The 22,821-nt window shown below is 34.5% G+C and overlaps 4 protein-coding genes across 13 annotated transcripts in view; 2 read left to right on the top strand and 2 right to left on the bottom strand.

The window, feature by feature from the left end:
- LOC144847454 (uncharacterized) overlaps window positions 1-11,054 on the top strand; it is a 76,675-nt gene extending 65,621 nt beyond the window's left edge. Inside the window, exons 1-4 of one of the 3 annotated variants that reach the window (XM_078703830.1) lie at window positions 8,340-8,479; window positions 8,870-9,441; window positions 9,575-9,651; window positions 9,827-11,054. In XM_078703830.1, coding sequence (XP_078559956.1) covers window positions 8,894-9,441; window positions 9,575-9,651; window positions 9,827-10,023 — 822 coding nt within the window. In that variant the 5' untranslated portion in view covers window positions 8,340-8,479; window positions 8,870-8,893 and the 3' untranslated portion in view covers window positions 10,024-11,054. Of the gene's footprint in view, window positions 1-8,339; window positions 8,480-8,810; window positions 9,442-9,574; window positions 9,652-9,826 lie in introns of those variants that run through there. The other 2 variants (XM_078703829.1, XM_078703831.1) reach the window with 2 other exon arrangements.
- LOC144847450 (glutathionyl-hydroquinone reductase YqjG-like) lies at window positions 507-4,893 on the bottom strand. Its single transcript, XM_078703824.1, has 8 exons — window positions 4,741-4,893; window positions 3,838-4,019; window positions 3,411-3,483; window positions 2,787-2,985; window positions 2,226-2,319; window positions 1,919-2,035; window positions 1,529-1,645; window positions 507-1,281 (listed from the first exon to the last, which is right to left on the bottom strand). The coding sequence occupies exons 1-8, from the start codon at window positions 4,886-4,888 to the stop codon at window positions 1,183-1,185; spliced, it is 1,029 nt and encodes a 342-aa protein (XP_078559950.1). The 5' UTR covers window positions 4,889-4,893; the 3' UTR covers window positions 507-1,182.
- On the bottom strand, window positions 5,704-11,409 carry LOC144847461 (PEST proteolytic signal-containing nuclear protein-like). 6 transcript variants are annotated; one of them, XM_078703840.1, is made up of 8 exons: window positions 11,400-11,409; window positions 8,190-8,251; window positions 7,573-7,739; window positions 7,388-7,420; window positions 7,097-7,189; window positions 6,896-6,970; window positions 6,668-6,723; window positions 5,704-6,476 (listed from the first exon to the last, which is right to left on the bottom strand). In XM_078703840.1, the coding sequence occupies exons 3-8, from the start codon at window positions 7,690-7,692 to the stop codon at window positions 6,344-6,346; spliced, it is 510 nt and encodes a 169-aa protein (XP_078559966.1). In that variant the 5' UTR covers window positions 7,693-7,739; window positions 8,190-8,251; window positions 11,400-11,409; the 3' UTR covers window positions 5,704-6,343. The 6 variants fall into 6 exon arrangements, with proteins under 6 accessions (XP_078559966.1, XP_078559970.1, XP_078559965.1 ...); XM_078703844.1 differs by lacking the exon at window positions 11,400-11,409 and having other exon boundaries at window positions 8,223-8,281; XM_078703839.1 differs by lacking the exon at window positions 11,400-11,409 and having other exon boundaries at window positions 8,190-8,277.
- A 411-nt stretch (window positions 11,410-11,820) lies between these two features.
- On the top strand, window positions 11,821-18,906 carry LOC144847410 (uncharacterized). 3 transcript variants are annotated; one of them, XM_078703754.1, is made up of 8 exons: window positions 11,848-11,933; window positions 12,834-13,224; window positions 13,571-13,646; window positions 13,975-14,266; window positions 14,303-15,972; window positions 16,155-16,358; window positions 16,685-16,791; window positions 17,052-18,906. In XM_078703754.1, exons 2-8 carry the CDS (start codon window positions 12,958-12,960, stop codon window positions 17,547-17,549), a joined length of 3,114 nt encoding a protein of 1,037 aa, XP_078559880.1. In that variant the 5' UTR covers window positions 11,848-11,933; window positions 12,834-12,957; the 3' UTR covers window positions 17,550-18,906. The 3 variants fall into 3 exon arrangements, with proteins under 3 accessions (XP_078559879.1, XP_078559880.1, XP_078559878.1); XM_078703753.1 differs by having other exon boundaries at window positions 11,821-11,898; window positions 13,975-15,972; XM_078703752.1 differs by having other exon boundaries at window positions 13,975-15,972.
- The last annotated feature ends 3,915 nt before the right edge of the window (window positions 18,907-22,821 follow it).

Raw genomic sequence — 22,821 nt, 5'->3', positions numbered from 1 at the left:
GAACTTCTACGTTAGCTATACGCATGTTTCTATAGCTGCACATGACACAGTTGCAGATATTACTGTCCACATCTACAGCTGTATTTACTGATCAAACCAAATATTTCCTGGATAAAGCTACTTGCGCATCGCGCCTGGATTCGGTCCGGTGGCCTGAGAAAAATATCGCGAGAGTTGAGTGTGGTTTCACATCGATACGAATTCAGTTATTTGTCAAGCGAGGTCCTTCATGCTCACTGCTGATTTTATTTCATATTACGTTCGGTGCAAACTGAGATCCCGAACCAGCGCATGCGCAGTAACCAGCCATAGCGTACTAGCATCGTGTACAACACGTTGCTAATTTATGTGTGCGATTAGACAAAAGAAAAAAATTGTACGATTTAAGAAATGGCTTTTTGATCCATCGCTACTAATTCGTTCCTTTTTCTCCGGGCAAGCAACTTAAATGGCGTGTGAAATCCAGTTTTATTTGGTAAGTACAGTATGTACAGTAGACAACACAGTAGATTGTTTGGTATATTTTAATAACCAACAAAGTATGCTACTAAATACAGAACATGTAAAGAAACGAACAATACTGTGGTGAAATATTCACACAAATAAATATGCTTGAATAAATAGCTGTACCTAAAACTACTTTACAAAATGAACCATCACATACCCTGAAGTTTACAGTATAAATGCATTTTTATCTTAGAATTGTAAATATCAAGCTGTCCATAATACTATAGCCTACTACAGTATACTATCTACTGTGTACAAAAAGGCAAGTTATAAAACATTACACACTTTGGTTGATATCTTAACTACTGTATTATCTAGTTTAGTATTCAGATAAACATTCTATTGATATTCAGTTCAATTTCCTCTACTATAATATAATAATAATCAAAGAGGCCGTCAACCTGTTTTCTTCGTTGGATACTGTATAGATTTCTCAGATCTTGTTTTTTTAGATCTAATGATGGGTGTCTTTACCCATGTATTGCATGTTCCATTCTAAACAGATTTCTTGAATTGAAGAAAACCACCCAGTCCATATTGAGGTAAAGATAGGTAGTATTTTTTTGGTAAAAATACTTTATTTAAAAAATTATTTGGCATCCCTATATTTTATACAGTATATTTTGCAATATTGTACTAACTATGTAGCAATAATTACAAAGGGTGCATGTTGATCTATTTCGCAACCATATTATCTCTGCCGTGCGGTGCATTGAAGTCCAGCTCTGGTCCAATAGCTACAATGCCATTTGGGTTAATGTGTCTATGGCTAGCCTGTAATATAAACAGTTTGTCTTTAGTCGGGGTGGATCCAGGACTTTTTAAACGGTTGAGCACTAACATAATATTAATTGTCTGTCCAAGATTGATATAAAAAAGTTAGTTAAAAAAAGGATCATGTGCTGGGTGTCCAAAATTGAATAACATAGTCTGACGAGCACAAATATTCTCCATAGCAAACACACATTGTATACAGCTTAAATAATGGCACAAATTTGTGTAATTAGATGTAAATGTTTACCTGATAATGTTCTTGGATATGTTGTTGGTCCACTGTGTCTGCCATGCCCTTCATCTGATATACCTCTCTTGTATAACCCCACATATTGGGGTAATCCATCACTCTCTTTTTATTACACTGTCAAAATAATTTATAAGATTATTGACCCTTTGCCATTGGATCAAAATACTATAGTAGCTTTTTTATTTGTAAAATTTTCTGTGTTCAAACATAATAATTACATCTCTGTAATAGTTTTTGAGTTTTGAGTAACAAGTTATTAAGCTCTGTCTACACTATCCCAAATATGGTAGTGATATGTTTAAATATGGTAGTGCTATGACATCCATTTTTTGTCACATAAAGTTTGATAGTGTAGACATAGCTTTAATATGATTCAGTTTAACTGACCTTAAAGTGGCCCACGTAAACGGTGTCAAACCTCACAAGAGTGTTAAATAGACGGACGTCGGCTTCAGTGAATGTATCGCCTGTTAGGTAACGATTCTTTGACAGCACATCTTCAACCTGTAACAAAATGTATACAATTTAAAAGGTTTATCTTTTTTTTTTCTGAGACCTGAGAAGGCCAAAATTAACCTGGTGCTAACTGCATATATCATTACATGTTGGCATGAACTCTCTCCCATTTTTATTAATTTGTTTAAACTCTTTCTTTTTATAAATCCAACACTAAATGTACAATTCATTTTATTACCCTGTCAAGATTTTCAAATAGGATTTTAACGCCATTATTGTAGGCTTCCTGAGTTGTGGCAAAACCAGCTTTGTAGACAGCCTGAGTGACATTCCTGTACAAAACAAAGAAAACAAAAACCAATATAGTATTAGTATTCTATTTGTCTTTCTGTGTGTTATCCCCTTTATATTGCTTTGTTATTGCAGAATGTTTCAGCCTTTGGCTGACTTCTGTTTGCATAGTTTTATATTGAATGAATATCGGAATATTCTATGAATTTAGAAAAAAGGTGTATTTGAAAAGCATATAATAATGAAACACTTGAAGTCTGGTTCTAGAAATATATTTTGGCACATTTAGGCGTGTTGTATATAAATTTGAACTGGAATTTATGGGATAAAAAACTCCTGCGGTGGCACTAGGTATTCAAAGCGAAGCAATAGAGACTTTTTATAAATTTAGAAAGAATATTCACAAACTTTTTACTCTATAATTTTGTAGAATTCATTTATTTGGCACGCATTTAGTAAAAATTTAAATAAAAATTATATAAAAAAATTAAATGGTTGCGATACTTACGGAGTAACCCATTCGTTGACCTCGTCGATCTTGCCTCTCAGCAATTTCGGGTAGAGGTCAAGGTTCTTCTGTTCATCTGTTGCACAAAATTCATTAAATTCGCTGTTAAACATTCGCAGTATGTCCGCAGATTCATTGCTGACGATGGTGTTTTCCTTTTTGTCCCACAAAACTGGTGTAGATACTCTACCAGTATAATCTACAGCAAAAATAAGATGATATATTAATTTATGGGATTATGCCTCAAATCTAATTGTCCCCCCCCCCCCATTTCCCTTAAATAGTGGTGGGGGAAGATGGGAGACATATTCCTAAATGGGGATGGTCCCTGCATTTTTCAACGTCAAACCTCTTAAATGTGTATTTAAGCTACAACTTCCCTTGCGCTGTACAGGTACTCTCAGAAACACAGTTGGAGATGTTTTTTGCTTCCCTGATATTACCCCTCCAGCACCCCAACATTAAAAACAGATTTGTGGACTTCGCTATGGACATCATGAAGGAAGAAATGCATTATGGGTGCAACAAATTGTGTGGTCTTGTCAGGGTAGGTATTAAAACATATTTATATTATACTGTATTAAGGTTAGGTTGTGTTATCTCTATTACTGTGCCACTACTTACTTGGGTTGGCTTTCAAGTATATATCTCTGAGATATTTGGCATTAAACAGTGGATCAAGTGTACACTTTGGTCTCTAAAAATTGGGGAAAAATGATAAAAATTAGCAATTTGAATCCAATATCTACATAATTTTCTGGTGTATTTACTCATGCATTTATAATTTAAATATATCTGCACATCAATGTAAAGTATGTGGTGTTGTAATAATAATATAGCTTTTATTTATTTGTGCTGGACGTTTTTGCTGGGTGGTTATGGGTGCTCAGCTACCGACACCAGAGTCCTGGGTTCAAATCCTGTTAGATGGACTTTGTTTATGTAGGAGCATCTTGTGTGTCCTGTGTGTGTACAATGATAAGTGAATCCTTAGCAATCCTTGGCACTTCTTAATTTTAAAAGAAAAAAATGACTTTATGGATTTTCATACCTGGTCTGTAAAAGTCCAGCCATTTGGATCCAGTCTGATGTAATCAACGCTAGTCATAGAGATAACGTCCTCAAGGCCTTTGAGTTTGCGACCGACAACACAGCGACTAGCGAAGGGACAGGCGTACGAAATGTAGAGGTGATAACGGTCACGTTCAGATTTGAATCCACTGCTGCCATCCGCTGTAAATATACGAAAACAAATTAAATACAAATAATTTAATTTAACTTAAAGATGTATTGTCGCCTAAAAACATTAAAATGAAGATTAATAAAATCAGACTTTAAATAGGCCATTTTGTAGTTTTAATAAATTTCATTATTCATTTCTGTAAAAAAAAAAAATTATGATAACTATTTCACTAATATAAAAAGACAAAAGAAACGTTTAATTTTAACCAAAAACCATTGTGTCTGACAGACAATTTAAGTAAGTTTTGCTTTAAATTTACATTTTTTTTCAAACCATAATACGGTAATGCGCCTCCATAGTAACTGTTTAATTAACTGTATTTACACCATTGTATTTGTAGAACCCGCATTATTTTAAATACTACAAAAGGTTGACGCACTTTTGCTAGTTGAACTTTTTCTAGGTCATTTCCGTTCCGTTTTTCTGGAAATTCCGTTTTCTCAAGGCTGTTTTAATATCTATATTATTGTCATCGCAATACGGCAATTCCTCATAAAACTATGTTTCATTCATTTTCCTGGTACTGTATCCATTATATTTTAAATATCATGAAATTTCTCCATTGGTAAGTAAGAAAGAGAACACACACACTCATCAGCCAAAGCCCAGACTCGCTTATCATCGCGCAGAGCTCAGCAGGATACAACCAATTCTTATACTTCCGTTTCATCCAGGTACCACGACACCCAGGGACTAGGAGTAACATCTTACCTGTAATCCACTTTGTAAATTCTCCATCTGCTTTCACAAACTCTCCTTTAGCGTTAGTAGACGGTAATGACATATTTAAATGTGATATTGTTGAGAAGAAAATAAAATTACATCGAATGCGAACGGACGCCGATAACCAAAATGGCATTTATTATTATTAATCCGTAATTTGATACATACGCCAAGCGCGTCATTTATTTTGTTAAAACGCCATCTATAATTGGGTCGCCAATAACTGGGTCAAAGTTATTATAATGGGATTATGGAACTATTATGTGTAGCCTATATATTGATACAATTATCATTTTTCATCAGTCAAATAAATAATTTAAATCTTGTGCGTTTTTATTGAAACAGAGATATTAGAGTAGAGATAAGTGTATTTAATATCTGTGATTCAACCAAGGCCATCTGACAACAGGACGCAGAGCGCGGCCTTGCCAACTCGTAACAGTCCTTTGATCTTTTGTCTGGCCGCGACAAACACCAACAGTACTGGACTAATGTATATATTCTCTGTAAGGGGCGTGGAACAGATAAACCTTCGATCTCCAGAGCTCAGCATCCTGTTTTTAGTGGCTTCTAAAGTGTGTTTCCCGTCGGTCTGATATAATTAAATTGTTTATTAGATGGTTCTATTTATTTTAATAATAATAAAGGTATTTCATTTTGTTTACACTTTATTTTTTATTTTACTAATAATTTGAATGATTGTTGAAAAGCGTTTTTATCTTCAATTTAACTTCTTATTTAGTCGTTTTTGTATGACGTACTAGGCTTACTTTCTTTCGACTTTCTAAACTTCTTCCTAAAATTTAAAATTAAAGCACCAAATTTCCATGACTAAGAATCACATTTATTTTTCTTCTCGCGGCGTATTCCCAACTCAACCTTATCTCCACGCGATACGCAAACCCACTTTCAAAATGTATAGGCACCAACATTGAGGCAAGACAAAAACCATTCCATACCATAATAACAATCGTTTATTGATATATACAATATTTTAGTTGTATTATTATATTAGCTTTCATAAGTGTTTAAATAATGATGTAGGAGCTAAAATGGCAAATGAAATATGCATTTACTTGGTTTCAATCTTCTGGAAACGAATCAATCTTGTTAAACCACTGGGCTAGTCATTGTGTAGTTAAACCACTGGGCTAGTCATTGTGTAGTTAAACCACTGGGCTAGTCATTTGTACACTGTGTACTTAAACCACTGGGCTAGTCAGCCAGTGTGTACCAGTGAAAAGCATGCAGTAGTGTAACTTAACAATTGTACCCCATTATTTCCTGTAGTGTATTTGGGCTAGTAACATTTACAGCTAACCAGCCCAGTGGTCTGGAAAAGATATAGAATTGACTTTTCACTATTGACAACAATAAATACCGTAATAATTTATTCTTTCGAGCCAAATCAATAGATCTTAGTTCCACATACTGACATACTTTGAACAATACTCAACACCAAAGAGTGCATGCAACGGGGCAAATGGTAACAAGTAGACCCAACGACATTCTTAAATCCAGCAGCAACGGGCAAGTGTCGGGCAAGTGTCGGGTGTGCTTACATTGAGTACAACACTAGTTTTTATTTCTTTCATGTGTTATGGGTTTTTTCATGTTGCTGTTTGCCCACTTCATCTATTTCTCGTTCCCAGTTACGAGATGTGTTTTGAAACCCGCTTTTGGATTTGTTAAATGACTTTGGTCCAGCAGACGTCGGAGTATCTCTATATTAAAAACAACAAGTAGGTCATTGTCAACATTTACATTATGTTAAGCTCTGTCTACACTATCAAACTTTATGTGACAAAATATGTGATGCGCCCATATATGGACATGGTGATGTCATATCACTACCATATTTAAGCACTACTGTATATCATGCGAGACCAATAAAGTGTTCTGTATTTTGACCTACCTGCCTATATTTTTCATCCTCATTTTTGCTGATTTTGGCATTTCTTCAACATCCTCCTAAAATAATTCAGAGAATAGTTAATAGATTGCCTATCATACCATTCAAGGTACTGGACTCTGGGAAACAGAACATGGAAGTTACAAAAGCCTCTGTACGGAATCGCAGTAAAAAAAAATCTTCAATTGCTTTTGGCATGCTATTAGCATTAGTAGTTAGATATTATCTTACATCACTGTCTTCATTAAAAGCTGCAGCAACCGAAGAGCTTTGTACAGGTGGCAAGGGATCTGGCTCCTTTTGTTTCTGAAAAAAATAAAATTTTACAAACAATAGACGTAAATATGTTTAACTGCTACTGAGGTCAGGAACTGACACTACATTCTATAAAAGGAACATATACTTCTGCACATTCATAATTCAAAAGCCTACCTGAGAACCTAGTTTCATAGCAATTGGATTCGGTTTCTTTGTCATCGTTATCTGCATATTCTTTTTCGTAGAATCTGCTGAGACTAAGTTAACCTTTTAAGAAATCAAGACAAAATGTTATCATATCAATAAATCATACAGATAAAAGATGAATTAATAAAATAATTTAATAATTATACACACTTTCTTTTATTTGAAGTCTTTTTAAGTCTTTTTATTTGAAGTCTTTTCAGACTAGATTGATAGTGTAGACAGAGCTTAAGTACTGTATTGCCAAGTAAAGTTACTCACTTTTGGTGTAAAACTTGGCGAGACTAATTTCACCTTGAAGAATAAGCCGTTTGTTAGTATGTTAATATGAGAAAATGAGATGACGGCTTGATATTGACCATATCATGATTGTAATGAAAGGAAGGGAAAGAAAACAGAGAAATATGATTGAATGATAAAGAATAAGGCAAAACAGATCAACTTACTTTAGGCACTGCAGGCTTGGCAGAGAGGTTGATGCTAATACCACCAATTGGTTTCGGTTTCTTTCCATCATCGTAAGTGACTGTTTCAGATGTCTTTCTCTTCATGGATTTAGCCTCCATCTTGGTCCAGCAGCCAGGTGAGACAGGTTGCGTCAGTTTGTTTTAGTCTGAAGTTGAAACAACTGGTAAACGTGAAACTCGATCTTACCTGCATACTGTTGTTGTTAACTGCATTTCAATATGAAAACAAATAAATATTTTATTTGTTTTTTTTTAATTATTGTTCACTTTATTAATAAATATAGAGACCATTAGTGTGTAAGTTGGGTCACTCTTTTGGGTTCATATCTCCCTTCCAAAAATGAAATGCTTGGAACGGGAATTTCCCGGCACAGTAGACCTAACTAGGCCTAACCAGCTGCTGTAGTCTAGTACTAGACTGCTGTAAATATCGCTCCCTCTCGACTGAATTAGTTAGGGCCTAAATCTACCAGCAGTTTTTAGGCCTAGCTAGCCAGTTGAGTTAGTTAAAATTAAAGGCATAATTAAAAGTCCCAGAGGTTTACTATTTGTACGACATGCCTGCCTAGAATTATTATTGCATCATATTTACAAACCAAAAGGAAAACACAAAAAAAACCCCTCTTTACTTATGATAATTTAATGATGATGATGAGCTTGAAAAAAACACAACTCTCACAAAAACAACAACAGACCAGCCCACGACACCAATTTGGTATCCATGTTTGAGGGCGGTATCACAAAAAAGTACGTTTGAAACGTTTGTTATGTTTTGTGAAACTAAATAAATAAATGTTACCTTAAATATTACAATATTGTATTCCAAGCCTGTGTTGAGATCCTGTGTTGTTGAATTGTAAAAATATAAACTCATAAACGTATTAGAGTAAGTAATAATAATTAGCGCTTGTGAAAGATGACAACTTTTCTAGGCCTTGATTTGTGAATTCCGACGAGCCAGCAAACGAACACTGCCGCCTGGTGGTGCCAGGTGGGGGAGGAGCATGCATTGTATGTCGTGGCCTAGCACTGTAATAGTAGGAAAATCAACAAACCAACCAATAGATTAGTACTTTTAAGTAGGCCTTTAAATCGTTAAATATATACATTGATTAAAAAAAAATCTTCTGGCCACTTTATTTTTCTGAATTAGTTTTGTTTGTCATATTTCTATTCTACTTATAAATTAATGAAAATAAACGTTTCCTTATTTACAGATACTGTACATCAGACACCAGATATGTAAATTTCATAGTTGAATCTATAAATTTCTTAGTTTTTGACAACTAAAGATATCAGCATGGCACTGGAAGAAGATGGTGTCAAACAAGAAGTCACAGACTTAAAATCCACCGAACCAGATAAAAATACAGACACTGTTCAACAAGAGGAGGTTGGTGGTAGTGAACAGAAAGAATTGATAACAGAAAATAAAGATAATGATGTCCCTGTACCAGATGATAAAAGTGATAAACAAATAAACGATGACAAAGAAACAGTTAAGAATATTGAAGAAGATGAAAAGATGGATGTGACTGAAGAGAAGTGTGAAGTACAGGAAGAAAATAAAGAAGAAATTAAAGAAGAAAAGAAACAAGAATCGAATGATTGGATGATAGAATCAAGTGAAGATGAGTCTGAAGGAAAGGAGGTTGATATAAAAAGGAGGAAAAGATTATGGGAACCACCTGTAGATGTGATCATTAAACTCTATGAAGAGTTGGACAAAAAGGGTGTGCTGGAACTGAACTGGAAATGTCCTGGTAGAAAAGATCTAGAGCAAGAACGAAGGGAGAAAGAAAAAGCTGTAGAAATAGTGACAGAAGAAGTTGTGGTTCCAGAAGAAAAGTATGCATTATTTTGTGGTATTTGTTTGCAAATTAAAAATAATAAATACACACACATTATTTTAATATAATAATTTATATTGTTTTAATAAATATAACATTTTTATTTGTTTAATTTGTTGTTCCTCATACAGAGAAGAAGAACCAACTGCTTTTGATGACTTTGAAGAAGAGACCACGCTAGTGAAGATAACTCCTCGTAGAAATACAGGTACGTAAGATGTCTCTGCGATCTCGTTCGGAATCTCCACGTGCTTACTCAGCAAGATTAGAATGACTGTTTCGTATGTGTCGTTTAAAGTACTAGAACACTTACATTGATTTTACTACAAAATAATAATAAATAAACATTAAATACATTATGTTTGTTTTTTTTTTCGAAAAAGGTGACAAAGCACAAGGAAGTGGACGGAAGCGGACAGCAAAGATGGAGAGCATTCTGGGTAATATGATGCGACATCAGAAGATTGATGAAGATATGGAAAAAGGAAAGACTGATACAGAAATTGATCCAATGCCGAAATCTGACATAACTCCACGTCGTCTTGGCAAGATACACATTAGGAACAATATTGACAGTTGATGTGATTTTGATCTTGAGTTTATTTGTTGCTAAAGCGTGGTTTCCACTAGCGAGGTTTTATTTCATGCAGGCGGGGGCAAACACAGTTATTGGAAGAACATTTTCTTAAGTTGCGTAGATTGTGTTACGTTGCATCACTATTGGGAAACAAGCTTACAACTATTTGTAATTCTCTGCTGAATTTTAAAGCATCAGTTGATGAACTATGATCAACAAAAAAAAGCATGAAACAATAAACAAGTTTATGGGTTAAACATATGAACAGTAAACTGAGCCATTAAGTTTATATTAATTCAGAGAACTGAATATATCCATGGTGACCCTTCAAAATAGTTAGGGGTTGGGGTGGGGGGTGGAGAATGACGATATCATTAACTTAATAATACCAATTTAAAAGTAATTTATGTATACAGGGTCTGAATCAAGAAAGACAATTTGGGTAAGAAGTACCGAACACACTTTGGAAACTCCAAATAGTAAGAAAAGTCTCCTGATGTACTCAGTACAATGTTTAGTTTAGTTTAGTTATAATGGGAAAGTTTAGGCGATGTGCCTTTTTAAACCCCATATCAACTACATTGTGTCGATGCGATTCTTGAAGGTATTAGTGGTCTCAGAATTGACAACGTCGGCTGGTAAACTGTTCCAATGGTTTATTACTCGTTGCGAGAAGGTATGTCTTCTACAGTTCAATCCTTTATGGAAAATAGGCTTGAAAAATCTCAGGTGATGCCCTCCAGTAATTCTGCTAATGTTACTTCTCATTTGGAAAAAGTCATCCTTGGCTACACCCTCGAAATCTTTAACAATTTTATATGCTTCAATCAGGTCACCTCGAATTCTTCCGTCATACAAGGTTGTTAGGCCAAGAAATATGAATATGAACGGATACATGGAACTAATTTATTAATGAAAAGTGGAATGTGTATGTACATGTGTTTTTACGATGGGAAATATGCCACTAAGTTGTCATCATTCCTAATAAGGATGATTTAATAAATATTGACATTTTTAATAATTATTTTCTTCTCATTATTTTATCATTTTATGAGATAATTAGTAAATGTATAGTACAGTATACAGCACTAATTTATTTCAGTAATTTTCTGAAGCTAAAATTAATGAAAAAGGAAGCCCGCCATTGGTTCTTCCCATGACGCAACGCAAGTAATTTGACCAATAACAAGCCACGATCGGTGATACTGCTCAGTGATTGGTCAACTTGTGGCACGTTATACGTCATCAGTCCTGGCGCGCGTTACGTAATTGGTTGTTCCGTTTCGTTGCCGATTTATTCGAAAACAGTTGATCATAATATAAAACCAACTCCGGAAAACCTGTGGGACAATTCTATTGTTATTATATATAACTATAGGGGAAAAAACATTTCCTCCTCTTGAAATTAACTATTGAAAATGAACGGATGAATAAAAATAATAATGATGTATCAATTTGAATTGATTTAATATTTGTTTGTATCTCAAATAAAATTATTGTAAATGAGAACATTTATTAGGAGTTTAGGACGGAAAAACGGAGGCCTGCGAGGCTTTTTGCAACAATAGTTATGTCACAATATTCAGTAGTAGGCCTAGACGGATATTGAAATAATATTATTTATTTAGACGGAAGTATGCCGCCTGATTCATAAACAAAAATTGTTGTGGTTTTCGCATTGAATACATTGTGGTGGCGCTATTTTGTTACAAATATTTTGTTTTCAAATACAATAATAGAGAGCGTTCACACGACAATGGAATGGAATGTGATCGCGGCCAATTCTCACTACCTGTGGAATTTCCCAGAAGGCATCATTAAAATGGAGGATTGTCAGCTAAAGTGAAGTTTTTTCGTCGTATCGAAAACATCAAGAATGTGAGTGAAATAAGTCGACAAATGTGTTTTATAAAGTTAGAATTGACAAAATAGAAATCCTGAATCATTTAGTAATGTTTTTAAAATTTTACTGTATATTTTATAATTTTTATTTCGTGTTATAAAATTGATTTTACGCTTGTGATTTTAGCTTGGTGGGGGTGGTTGTTGTCGGCGATCCATGCATTTGGTGGTGGTGGTAGGTTGGGTTACGTATACCAACCTCTACTACTGGGCCTAGAATTTGCGGTTTTGGGGTTTGGTCTCAGTAAATTCTTAATCAAAAATTTGATAAATAGAAATTATATTTCTTATATCAAGAATATACATATGTTCTAAAACATTTTGAACACTTCCTTTTTGAAAACAAAAAAGGGAAACATTTTTGCCCATGTTTTTTTTTAATTGTTGATTAGGAACTTAGGTAGGTAGGCCTAGTAGGTCTGAGGGCCTACATATAAATGGACCAATGGGTACCCACTTTCCCTATAGCCTATTAATTCATGGCAGTCTAAGGTCCCTAAAATATAATAAATAATAATATAGTTAGGATGGATGATCAACATTGTTCTAAATTCCATCCATACGTTTTGACAAATATTATGTAAATTAATTGTTTTCATTTTCAATGTCACACAAACGTCTTATTAATTAGAATTTCATGTGGTATTGTTTTAATGAGTTTTTCATTTTATTATACATTAATACAAGATATATATTTTATAATATTATGTTATGCAGCGAGTAGCTAGAGAAGTCTATTAATTAATTGGCATCAAAAAAGCTACGAGTGGATCGAAAAAAATGGTACAGTACTTGCTGGTACCTGAAGTTGTTTTGGGTGCTACGTTAAAATTAGTCAGCTGGGTGGAAAACTGAAAAGTACAATTCCTTATTACTGTGTATTTACAAACATGTCTTCTTTATCATTGCAGGGTAATTGTTCAACATGGCCTCATTAAAGACTATCAGTTTGTTTGTGAAAGGATAAAAATGACACTGTAGTGTGATACTAACTGTGAACATTGTATCTGGCGGCGGCGGGCAGCAGTGTGAAGGATGCAACAGAACACTGAAAAAGTGTTCATTAGCAACCACCGTCAAATGCTCCTCGATATCAAACATAGTCTGAATCATCTACAATTAAATACTGACCAATCGGATTCAAGTACCGGTAATAGCAAACCGCAACAGGGACGACCAATGAGAAACACTAGTCGTCATAGCAATCATGATGCATTACAACGTATTAGAGCGGATCTTAACTCGCATTCAAAGGGTATCCCTAATGGACAAATAAGCAATTCCACAAGAAGGCTCGATAATGTAAGTTAAGCTCTGTCCACACTATCAAACTAGTTTGACAAAAATGTGTGATGTGCCCAAATATGGTAGTGATATGCCCAAATATGGTAGTGATATGCCCAAGTATGGTAGTGATATGCCCAAATATGGTAGTGATATGCTCAAATATGGTAGTCATATGAAATCATCATGTCCATACATGGGCACATTAAATTTTTTTTTCACATAAAGTTTGATGATGTACAGTAGACAGCTTTATAGTGCCAACTCGTAAATATGCAATTAACAATTACTGAATTAAAAATGTTTTCACAATCCATGACAGGAGGATGATTTGAATAACTATAAAAATGTATTTATTTTTTAGTCTAATGCTACTGTTCGTCCTGCTAAAAGTGTAATAACTTATAATGGCAAATCTAATTTTGGAGGACAACATACAAGTAAGTGTTGTTATGGGTGTTTTTTTTGTCAAGGTTTTTAAATATTTGATATGTGAAGCATGTATTTTACTTAATTAATTTAATTTATTTCTCCATTTTTAATAAAATCACATAGTACATTAAAATATGAAAATATACATAATTCTAAAACTTATTGATCTTTTGTTTACAGGTATTTTTTTGTCAAGGTTTTTAAATATTTGATTTGTGAAGCATGTATTTTACTTCATTTCCTTTATTTCAAATTTTTTTTTTTTTAAATCATGTTTATTTATTGATTTTTGTCATTGAAATTTGAAAATGATTGCTTTTACTCTTTTCTTTGCAGATGGTGCGTACTTGCAAAATAAAACAAGTTTAGACGATAGAACACACATAGTTTCACCGTCACCAGAATATCCTTCACGTGAAGGCACAAGAGTACCTATAAATAACGTTACAAAACATGTGCCCACAGACCCAAAACCGGGTTATAGCACACGGTACGAAGGTGCGTTGGATTGGTCAAACTCGGTGCAATACAGAGGGCAGACACCTCCCCCTTCAAACGGAGAAGTTCGCACAAGTCAAGGAATCGGTCATCAACCGCCGTTGCGATCCAATCATCGTCAAATTGAAAGTTTGTACGCTCCTGGAAGCAATAGCGATTTAGATAGCATTCCAAATAGATATATGTATGTTGAACAACCTCCTCCTCCGCCGCATCCTTCCCATCTTGGTAGCATGGGCGCTGGGCGTCTTCAACAACCTAATCGTGACTATCCCCAACCGAACTATTATACAAGTGATTCCCACACGAGGCAAAGACCTTATAGTACGACAATTTCACAGTCTGTATCGCAGTCTATAAACAAACATCAAAATGTGGATTTAACTATCTTAGAAAAAATACTTGATAGTCCATATAGTAATATACCGAGGTCATCGCAGCACTCGCCGGCAGGCTACTCACCCGCTAGTTACTCGCCCGGCTCAACTGCCGGTCAAGCGTTAGCTAAGCCCGATAGTTATTTAAGCACGTTTCAGGTGAGCATGACTCCGCCATCAGTTCATTTATCTAGCCAGTATTATGTGGGACATTCAAACCGTGTTAAGCCACCTCCAAGCTATGAGCGCAGTATACAAGACAAGAAAACAAACGATGTAGGCATACAGCAGCGGTCTAAATACATCGAACAGAATGAGAGACCATCACCACCGGCTTACAGGTTGCCAGACACTACTACAACTAAAGTTGAAAACGCTGTTTCAAATCTTCCTATCCCTGCAACAGCGACAACCACAACTACTTTTTCTCCTGGGCCTTATAACTCGCCAATAACACAATACAAAACTAATAGTTATATTGTATCAAAGCCTGTATTACAAACGGCTCACGCACCTAACGAACCGCCACCGACGAGGGGTGTGTCGCCAGACACCATAAGTACGCAAAGCACACAGAGTACACAAAGCACACAAAGCTCAATGAGATCCGATTCGCCGTCTTTACGTAACTCTCCGTTGACCGCAATGCATAGCGATCAAGGAGAAACTAAAGATGATGAGGAAATCGCAGGAAAACAAAGAATCGAGTCGCCTAAACCGGAGCGTAAAACATTTCACGAAACTTCTGGTAAACGATTAAAAAGCTATTCACCGCAAGCATACAAGTTTTATATGGAGCAACACGTTGAGAACATTATGAAATCGCATCAACAACGAATTATGCGACGGAAGCAACTCGAGACCGAAATGGCGCGCGTCGGTTTAAGCGAGGATGCGCAGGAGCAGATGAGACGGATGCTTTATCAAAAAGAATCCAATTACATAAGACTGAAGCGAGCCAAAATGGCAAAGAATCTATTTAAAGTTCACAAAACCCTTGGAATAGGAGCGTTTGGTGAAGTATCCTTAGTGCAAAAAAAAGACACTAAAGCGTTGTATGCAATGAAAACTTTACGTAAATCAGAGGTGCTCAAGCGTAACCAAGTTGCACACGTAAAAGCCGAAAGAGATATCTTAGCGGAGGCCGACAACGAATGGGTAGTACGTTTATATTACTCGTTTCAAGATCAGAACAATCTGTATTTTATCATGGATTACATTCCTGGTGGCGACTTAATGAGCTTATTGATTAAGTTTGGTATTTTTAGTGAGGATCTTGCTAGGTTTTACATTGCAGAGCTGGTGCTTGCTATAGAGAGCGTACATTGTATGGGTTTTATACATCGTGATATAAAACCCGATAACATTTTAATTGACCGAGATGGTCATATTAAGTTGACAGACTTTGGCTTATGTACTGGCTTCCGGTGGACTCACGATTCCAAGTACTACCAAAAGGGTAAGTGAGTATTTTCAGAATTTGAACTTTGTTTATGGAGGGTGACCAAAAAACACTCACAATCATGAACACAACAACCATGAACATTTCAACATACTAACAATCTCGTTACCTAGAACACAATTATGAATGCAATGTGAAATCTCTCAACATTTTAAATTTGAACATAATTATGTTTACAGCTGGAACGCATGCACGTCAAGACAGCATGGAACCATCGGAGGCCTGGGGAGATGACAAGTGTAGTTGTGGTGAAGAGTATGGCCATCCTGTGAGATCAAAAGGCTTAAAGACGTTAGAAAGACGTAAACAACACAAGCGGTGCATAGCTCATTCACTGGTAGGGACGCCAAACTATATTGCACCAGAAGTGTTGTTACGGGAAGGTATGTACAGACAGTGTATTTATTTATCATTATATTTGGTACATAAGTACAATGTTTGAATTATTTTTGTTCCAAACACCAAACAATATCAATCAAGTATCAATATCAAGAGGAAAATGGCAAAAGGCTTCCTACTTTCTAGGAGTTTTATCAGATAATCTCTTGTAACATGACCACAGTGCTGATTTTGCCATTTTCCCCCAACTGAAAATGTTAACAAGTTTACCAACAAAATACATCTATTCAGTTTTTTTCTTCTAAAAAAATATTCATTACAGGTGGCCCACTATCTTGTCTCTTATTATAATATGTTTTTATTGTATTAGGTTACACAAAGGCTTGTGATTGGTGGAGTGTAGGGGTCATTATGTACGAGATGTTGGTTGGCCAACCTCCATTCCTTGCTGAGACACCGGGGGAAACTCAAAGGAAGGTAAGGACACTAAGAATGAGATAAATGTATAGAGTATAGAAAAACTTAAAGGTCTGTCTACACTATCAAACTTTATGTGGCAAAAAGTGTGATGTGCCCAAATATGGTGGTGATATGCACAAATATGGTAGTGATATGCACAAATATGGTGGTGATATGCACAAATATACATGTCATTTTAGCTGTCAAAAGAGGGGATGGTGCGAGAATGTAAACCCCTCAAAACTTCCATTTGGTATTAATATCTATACTTTTTACAGGTAATTTCTTGGAAGAAATCTCTTAGAATTCCACACGAGGCAGGGTTGTGTTACGAAGCAGTGGACCTTATCTTAAATCTATGTAATGGAGACGATGTCCGACTAGGAAGAGGCGGAGCGGACGAGATAAAACAACACGCTTTCTTCAATTCCATAGACTTTGCCAATAATATCCGACATACCAAAGCGCCACATCTTCCTCCAATCAACTTTCCGATGGATACTCAGAACTTTGACCCGATACCTTCATCGGATCACGGCAACTCTTCGAGCGAAGAAGAAGAATTTGATTATTTCTACGGCCGGCCGAAGAATGGAAAACACCCAGAACATGCGTTCTTTGAATTCACGTTTCGGAGGTTCTTCGACGAAGGAGGCCACCCGCATCCTTGCCCTATTCTTCCGATGAGTAGCAAAAGTCCTAGCCCGTGCCCTAGTTCTACAAGTACAAGTTCTAAGTCTAGCAATAGAGAACAACAAGAACCTGTGTTTGTGTAACACCCTTTGCAATCATTCAAAGCTGCAAACATACTGATTTAGCAAAACGTTGATCATTTATGATTCGCAACTCAGTTCATTTATTTAATATTATTCATTTTTATTAACGTAATAATAGATTATCTGGAATGAATTGTGGGTAATTTGAGCTGTGCATCATGGGTAGCTATGTAAAATTATATATTATTGCTTTGCAGCCAGCTACGTTGATTTATTTTTTTTATATATATATTTTGATATTTATATGCTTGTACAATATTGATAGAAACTTGAAAAATTCCAGAAAAAAGCAAGGCTGAGAGTTGAGGCCTCCTGAAGTCAGCTGTACTGCGTTAGTACAGTTGGTAGCTATTACCCTCGTGAAATAAAGTTATATAAGTAAATGGGGTTAGAAGGTTGGGCGGTTTCAGACGGTAATCAACTGGATGCTTTACAGCTATAGGATCTAAATCGCAGTGTAAACAGGGCTTTAATTTTACAACCAATAACTTATTGTGCATGATGCATTCTGGGATCTAATCTGAGATTAGTGTGACTACAGTATTTTCATTGGTTCCTTATTAATAATATAATATTCTAAATTATATAATAGATTATATTTTGTTCCTTTTACTAGGCAATATTTTATTTTTGTTAACCTACTATGTGAATGAATTGTAATTAACACAGAGGGTCAAAAACAGAATGTGATTTTGTTAGGATGGCCTTAACATTATATAACCTTGATTAGAGGTTTTTGTGAAAGAAAAAATGTTCTAAATATTTTATTTTCATAAAGAATCTTTTAAGGTGTGCTTAGGGATAAAGGAACAGTTTAGTAAATTAAATATAATAGTTTGAATTTGGTGAAAGAGTGAAAAAGGTTTTAAAAAACACAATGTAACCATGCTCATTTTTTAAACATGATCTCGTAATCGAATCGAAAGTATCTTATTTAACTGAAGAACCGGTTTTATTTGTATGAAGAAATGTATCTGGTTGGATTTGAACTTTGCAAACCCGACCAGCAGGTCGGGTATTATCCATTATACCACGGAATATCATGTTGAAAAATGAGTACCATTTCTATAATTTATGATTTATATACAGTGCTACGCAACAATCCTGTTTATAATATTATCTGAATAATAATACTAATGCCTTGGGTCTAGTGTTTTATATTTAAGAGTAGCACAAACTGTACCTTGTATATACCTTGTGTTTTGTGCACCTCGTTGTACAGAGATCTCAAATCTATATAGCGGTGTTAAGATGGTGGTCTTAAATAAACCCTATCAATTCCACTACTATTAAAAGCTATTATATTTGCAAGAAATATCAAATAAAAGTTTATGTTATTAAATAATTTAGCTGTTTATTAGAATTATGCATGATATTTTTTCGAAAAATGGCCAAAATAGCCACTTTATAAAATTCAATTATTATGCGATAATATTTCCAAATAAGCGCATATATAGTGTTATCATCATCTTATAGAGCCATAGTAACTAGTTAAATCCAAAATTAAAAAGATCGAAAATCGGCCAAATTTCCCTTACAGGGATTTTTTCAGAGAATGGCCAAAATTCGACCTTTTTATTTTTCTATCAAACTGGTTACTATAGCATAATTGACATGCGCAGAACCCATTATTCGACTCTGCGCATGTTTATTATGCTATAGTAACCATTTATGTCAAAAAATAAAAGGGTCGAAAATTGACCATTTTTCGAAAAATTCCCTTACTATAGTACAGGGATTTTTTCAGAAAATGGCCAAATTTCGACCTTTTTATTTTTCGATAAAAATGGTTACTATTATAATTGACATGCGCAGAACCCATTATTCAACTCTGCGCATGTTTATTATGCTATAGTAACCATTTATGTCAAAAAATAAAAGGGTCGAAAATTGACCATTTTTCGAAAAATTCCCTTACTATAGTACAGGGATTTTTTCAGAAAATGGCCAAATTTCGACCTTTTTATTTTTCGATAAAAATGGTTAATATAGCATAATTGACATGCGCAGTACCCATTATTCGAGTCTGCGCATGTTTATTATGCTATAGTAACCATTTATGTCAAAAAATAAAAGGGTCGAAAATTGGCCGTTTTTCGAAAAATTCCCTTACTATAGTACAGGGATTTTTTCAGAAAATGGCCAAATTTCGACCTTTTTATTTTTTGATAAAATTGGTTACTATAGCATAATTGATATGCGCAGAACCTATTATTCGACTCTGCGCATGTTTATTATGCTATAGTAACCATTTATGTCAAAAAATAAAAGGGTCGAAAATTGGCCGTTTTTCGAAAAATTCCCTTACTATAGTACAGGGATTTTTTTAGAAAATGGCCAAATTTCGACCTTTTTATTTATCGATAAAAATGGTTACTATAGCATAATTGACATGCGCAGAACCCATTATTCGACTCTGCGCATGTTTATTATGCTATAGTAACCATTTATGTAAAAAAATAAAAGGGTCGAAAATTGACCATTTTTCGAAAAATTCCCTTACTATAATAGTATAGGGATTTTTTTTCAGAAAATGGCCAAATTTCGACCTTTTTATTTTTCGATAAAATTGGTTACTATAGCATAATTGATATGCGCAGAACCTATTATTCGACTCTGCGCATGTTTATTATGCTATAGTAACCATTTATGTCAAAAAATAAAAGGGTCGAAAATTGGCAATTTTTCGAAAAATTCCCTTACTATAGTACAGGAATATTTTCAGAAAATGGCCATATTTCGACATTTTTATTTTTAGATAAAAATGGTTAATATAGCATAATTGACATGCGCAGAACCCATTATTCGACTCTGCGCATGTTTATTATGCTATAGTAACCATTTATGTCAAAAAATAAAAGGGTCGAAAATTGGCAATTTTTCGAAAATTTCCCTTACTATAGTACAGGGATTTTTTCAGAAAATGGCCAAAATTCGACTTTTTTATTTTTCGATCAAACTGGTTACTATATCATAATTGATATGCGCAGAACCCATTATTCGACTCTGCGCATGTTTATTATGCTATAGTAACCATTTATGTCAAAAAATAAAAGGGTCGAAAATTGACCATTTTTCGAAAAATTCCCTTACTATAGTATAGGGATTTTTTTCAGAAAATGGCCAAATTTCGACCTTTTTATTTTTCGATAAAAATGGTTACTATAGCATAATTGACTTGCGCAGAACCCATTATTCAACTGCTCATGTTTATTATGCCATAGTAACCATTTATGTCAAAAAATAAAAGGGTTGAAAATTGGCCATTTTTCGAAAAATTCTCTTACTATAGTACAGGGATTTTTTCAGAAAATGGCCATATTTCGACATTTTAATTTTTGGATAAAAATGGTTACTATAGCATAATTGACATGCGCAGAACCCATTATTCGAGTCTGCGCATGTTTATTATGCTATAGTAACCATTTATGTCAAAAAATAAAAGGGTCGAAAATTGGCCGTTTTTCGAAAAATTCCCTTACTATAGTACAGGGATTTTTTCAGAAAATGGCCAAATTTCGACCTTTTTATTTTTTGATAAAATTGGTTACTATAGCATAATTGATATGCGCAGAACCTATTATTCGACTCTGCGCATGTTTATTATGCTATAGTAACCATTTATGTCAAAAAATAAAAGGGTCGAAAATTGGCCGTTTTTCGAAAAATTCCCTTACTATAGTACAGGGATTTTTTCAGAAAATGGCCAAATTTCGACCTTTTTATTTTTCGATAAAAATTGTTACTATAGCATAATTGACATGCGCAGAACCCATTATTCGACTCTGCGCATGTTTATTATGCTATAGTAACCATTTATGTAAAAAAATAAGAGGGTCGAAAATTGACCATTTTTCGAAAAATTCCCTTACTATAGTATAGGGATTTTTTTCAGAAAATGGCCAAATTTCGACCTTTTTATTTTTCGATAAAATTGGTTACTATAGCATAATTGATATGCGCAGAACCTATTATTCGACTCTGCGTATGTTTATTATGCTATAGTAACCATTTATGTCAAAAAATAAAAGGGTCGAAAATTGGCAATTTTTCGAAAATTTCCCTTACTATAGTACAGGGATTTTTTCAGAAAATGGCCAAAATTCGACTTTTTTATTTTTCGATCAAACTGGTTACTATATCATAATTGATATGCGCAGAACCCATTATTCGACTCTGCGCATGTTTATTACGCTATAGTAACCATTTATGTCAAAAAATAAAAGGGTCGAAAATTGACCATTTTTCGAAAAATTCCCTTACTATAGTATAGGGATTTTTTTCAGAAAATTGCCAAATTTCGACCTTTTTATTTTTCGATAAAAATGGTTACTATAGCATAATTGACTTGCGCAGAACCCATTATTCAACTGCGCATGTTTATTATGCCATAGTAACCATTTATGTCAAAAAATAAAAGGGTTGAAAATTGGCCATTTTTCGAAAAATTCTCTTACTATAGTACAGGGATTTTTTCAGAAAGTGGCCAAATTTCGACCTTTTTATTTTTCGATAAAATTGGTTACCATAGCATAATTGATATGCGCAGAACCTATTATTCGACTCTGCGCATGTTTATTATGCTATAGTAACCATTTATGTCAATAAATAAAAGGGTCGAAAATTGGCCATTTTTCGAAAAATTCCCCTACTATAGTACAGGGATTTTTTCAGAAAATGGACATATTTCGACATTTTTATTTTTCGATAAAAACGGTTACTATAGCATAATTGACATGCGCAGAACCCATTATTCGACTCTGCGCATGTTTATTATGCTATAGTAACCATTTATGTCAAAAAATAAAAGGGTCGAAAATTGGCAATTTTTCGAAAAATTCCCTTACTATAGTACAGGAATATTTTCAGAAAATGGCCAAATTTCGACCTTTTTATTTTTCAATAAAATGGTTACTATAGCATAATTGACGTGTGCAAAACCCATTATTCGACTCTGCGCATGTTTATTATGCTATAGTAACCATTTATGTCAAAAAATAAAAGGGTTGAAAATTGGCCATTTTTCGAAAAATTCTCTTACTATAGTACAGGGATTTTTTCAGAAAGTGGCCAAATTTCGACCTTTTTATTTTTCGATAAAATTGGTTACCATAGCATAATTGATATGCGCAGAACCTATTATTCGACTCTGCGCATGTTTATTATGCTATAGTAACCATTTATGTCAAAAAATAAAAGGGTCGAAAATTGGCCGTTTTTCGAAAAATTCCCTTACTATAGTACAGGGATTTTTTCAGAAAATGGCCAAATT

This window comes from Antedon bifida, chromosome 7, assembly GCF_963402885.1.
Source record: "Antedon bifida chromosome 7, ecAntBifi1.1, whole genome shotgun sequence".
NCBI lineage: Eukaryota > Metazoa > Echinodermata > Crinoidea > Comatulida > Antedonidae > Antedon > Antedon bifida.
The sequence above is the reverse complement of the archived record's forward strand: the minus strand, read 5'-3'. Positions and strand labels throughout refer to the sequence as shown.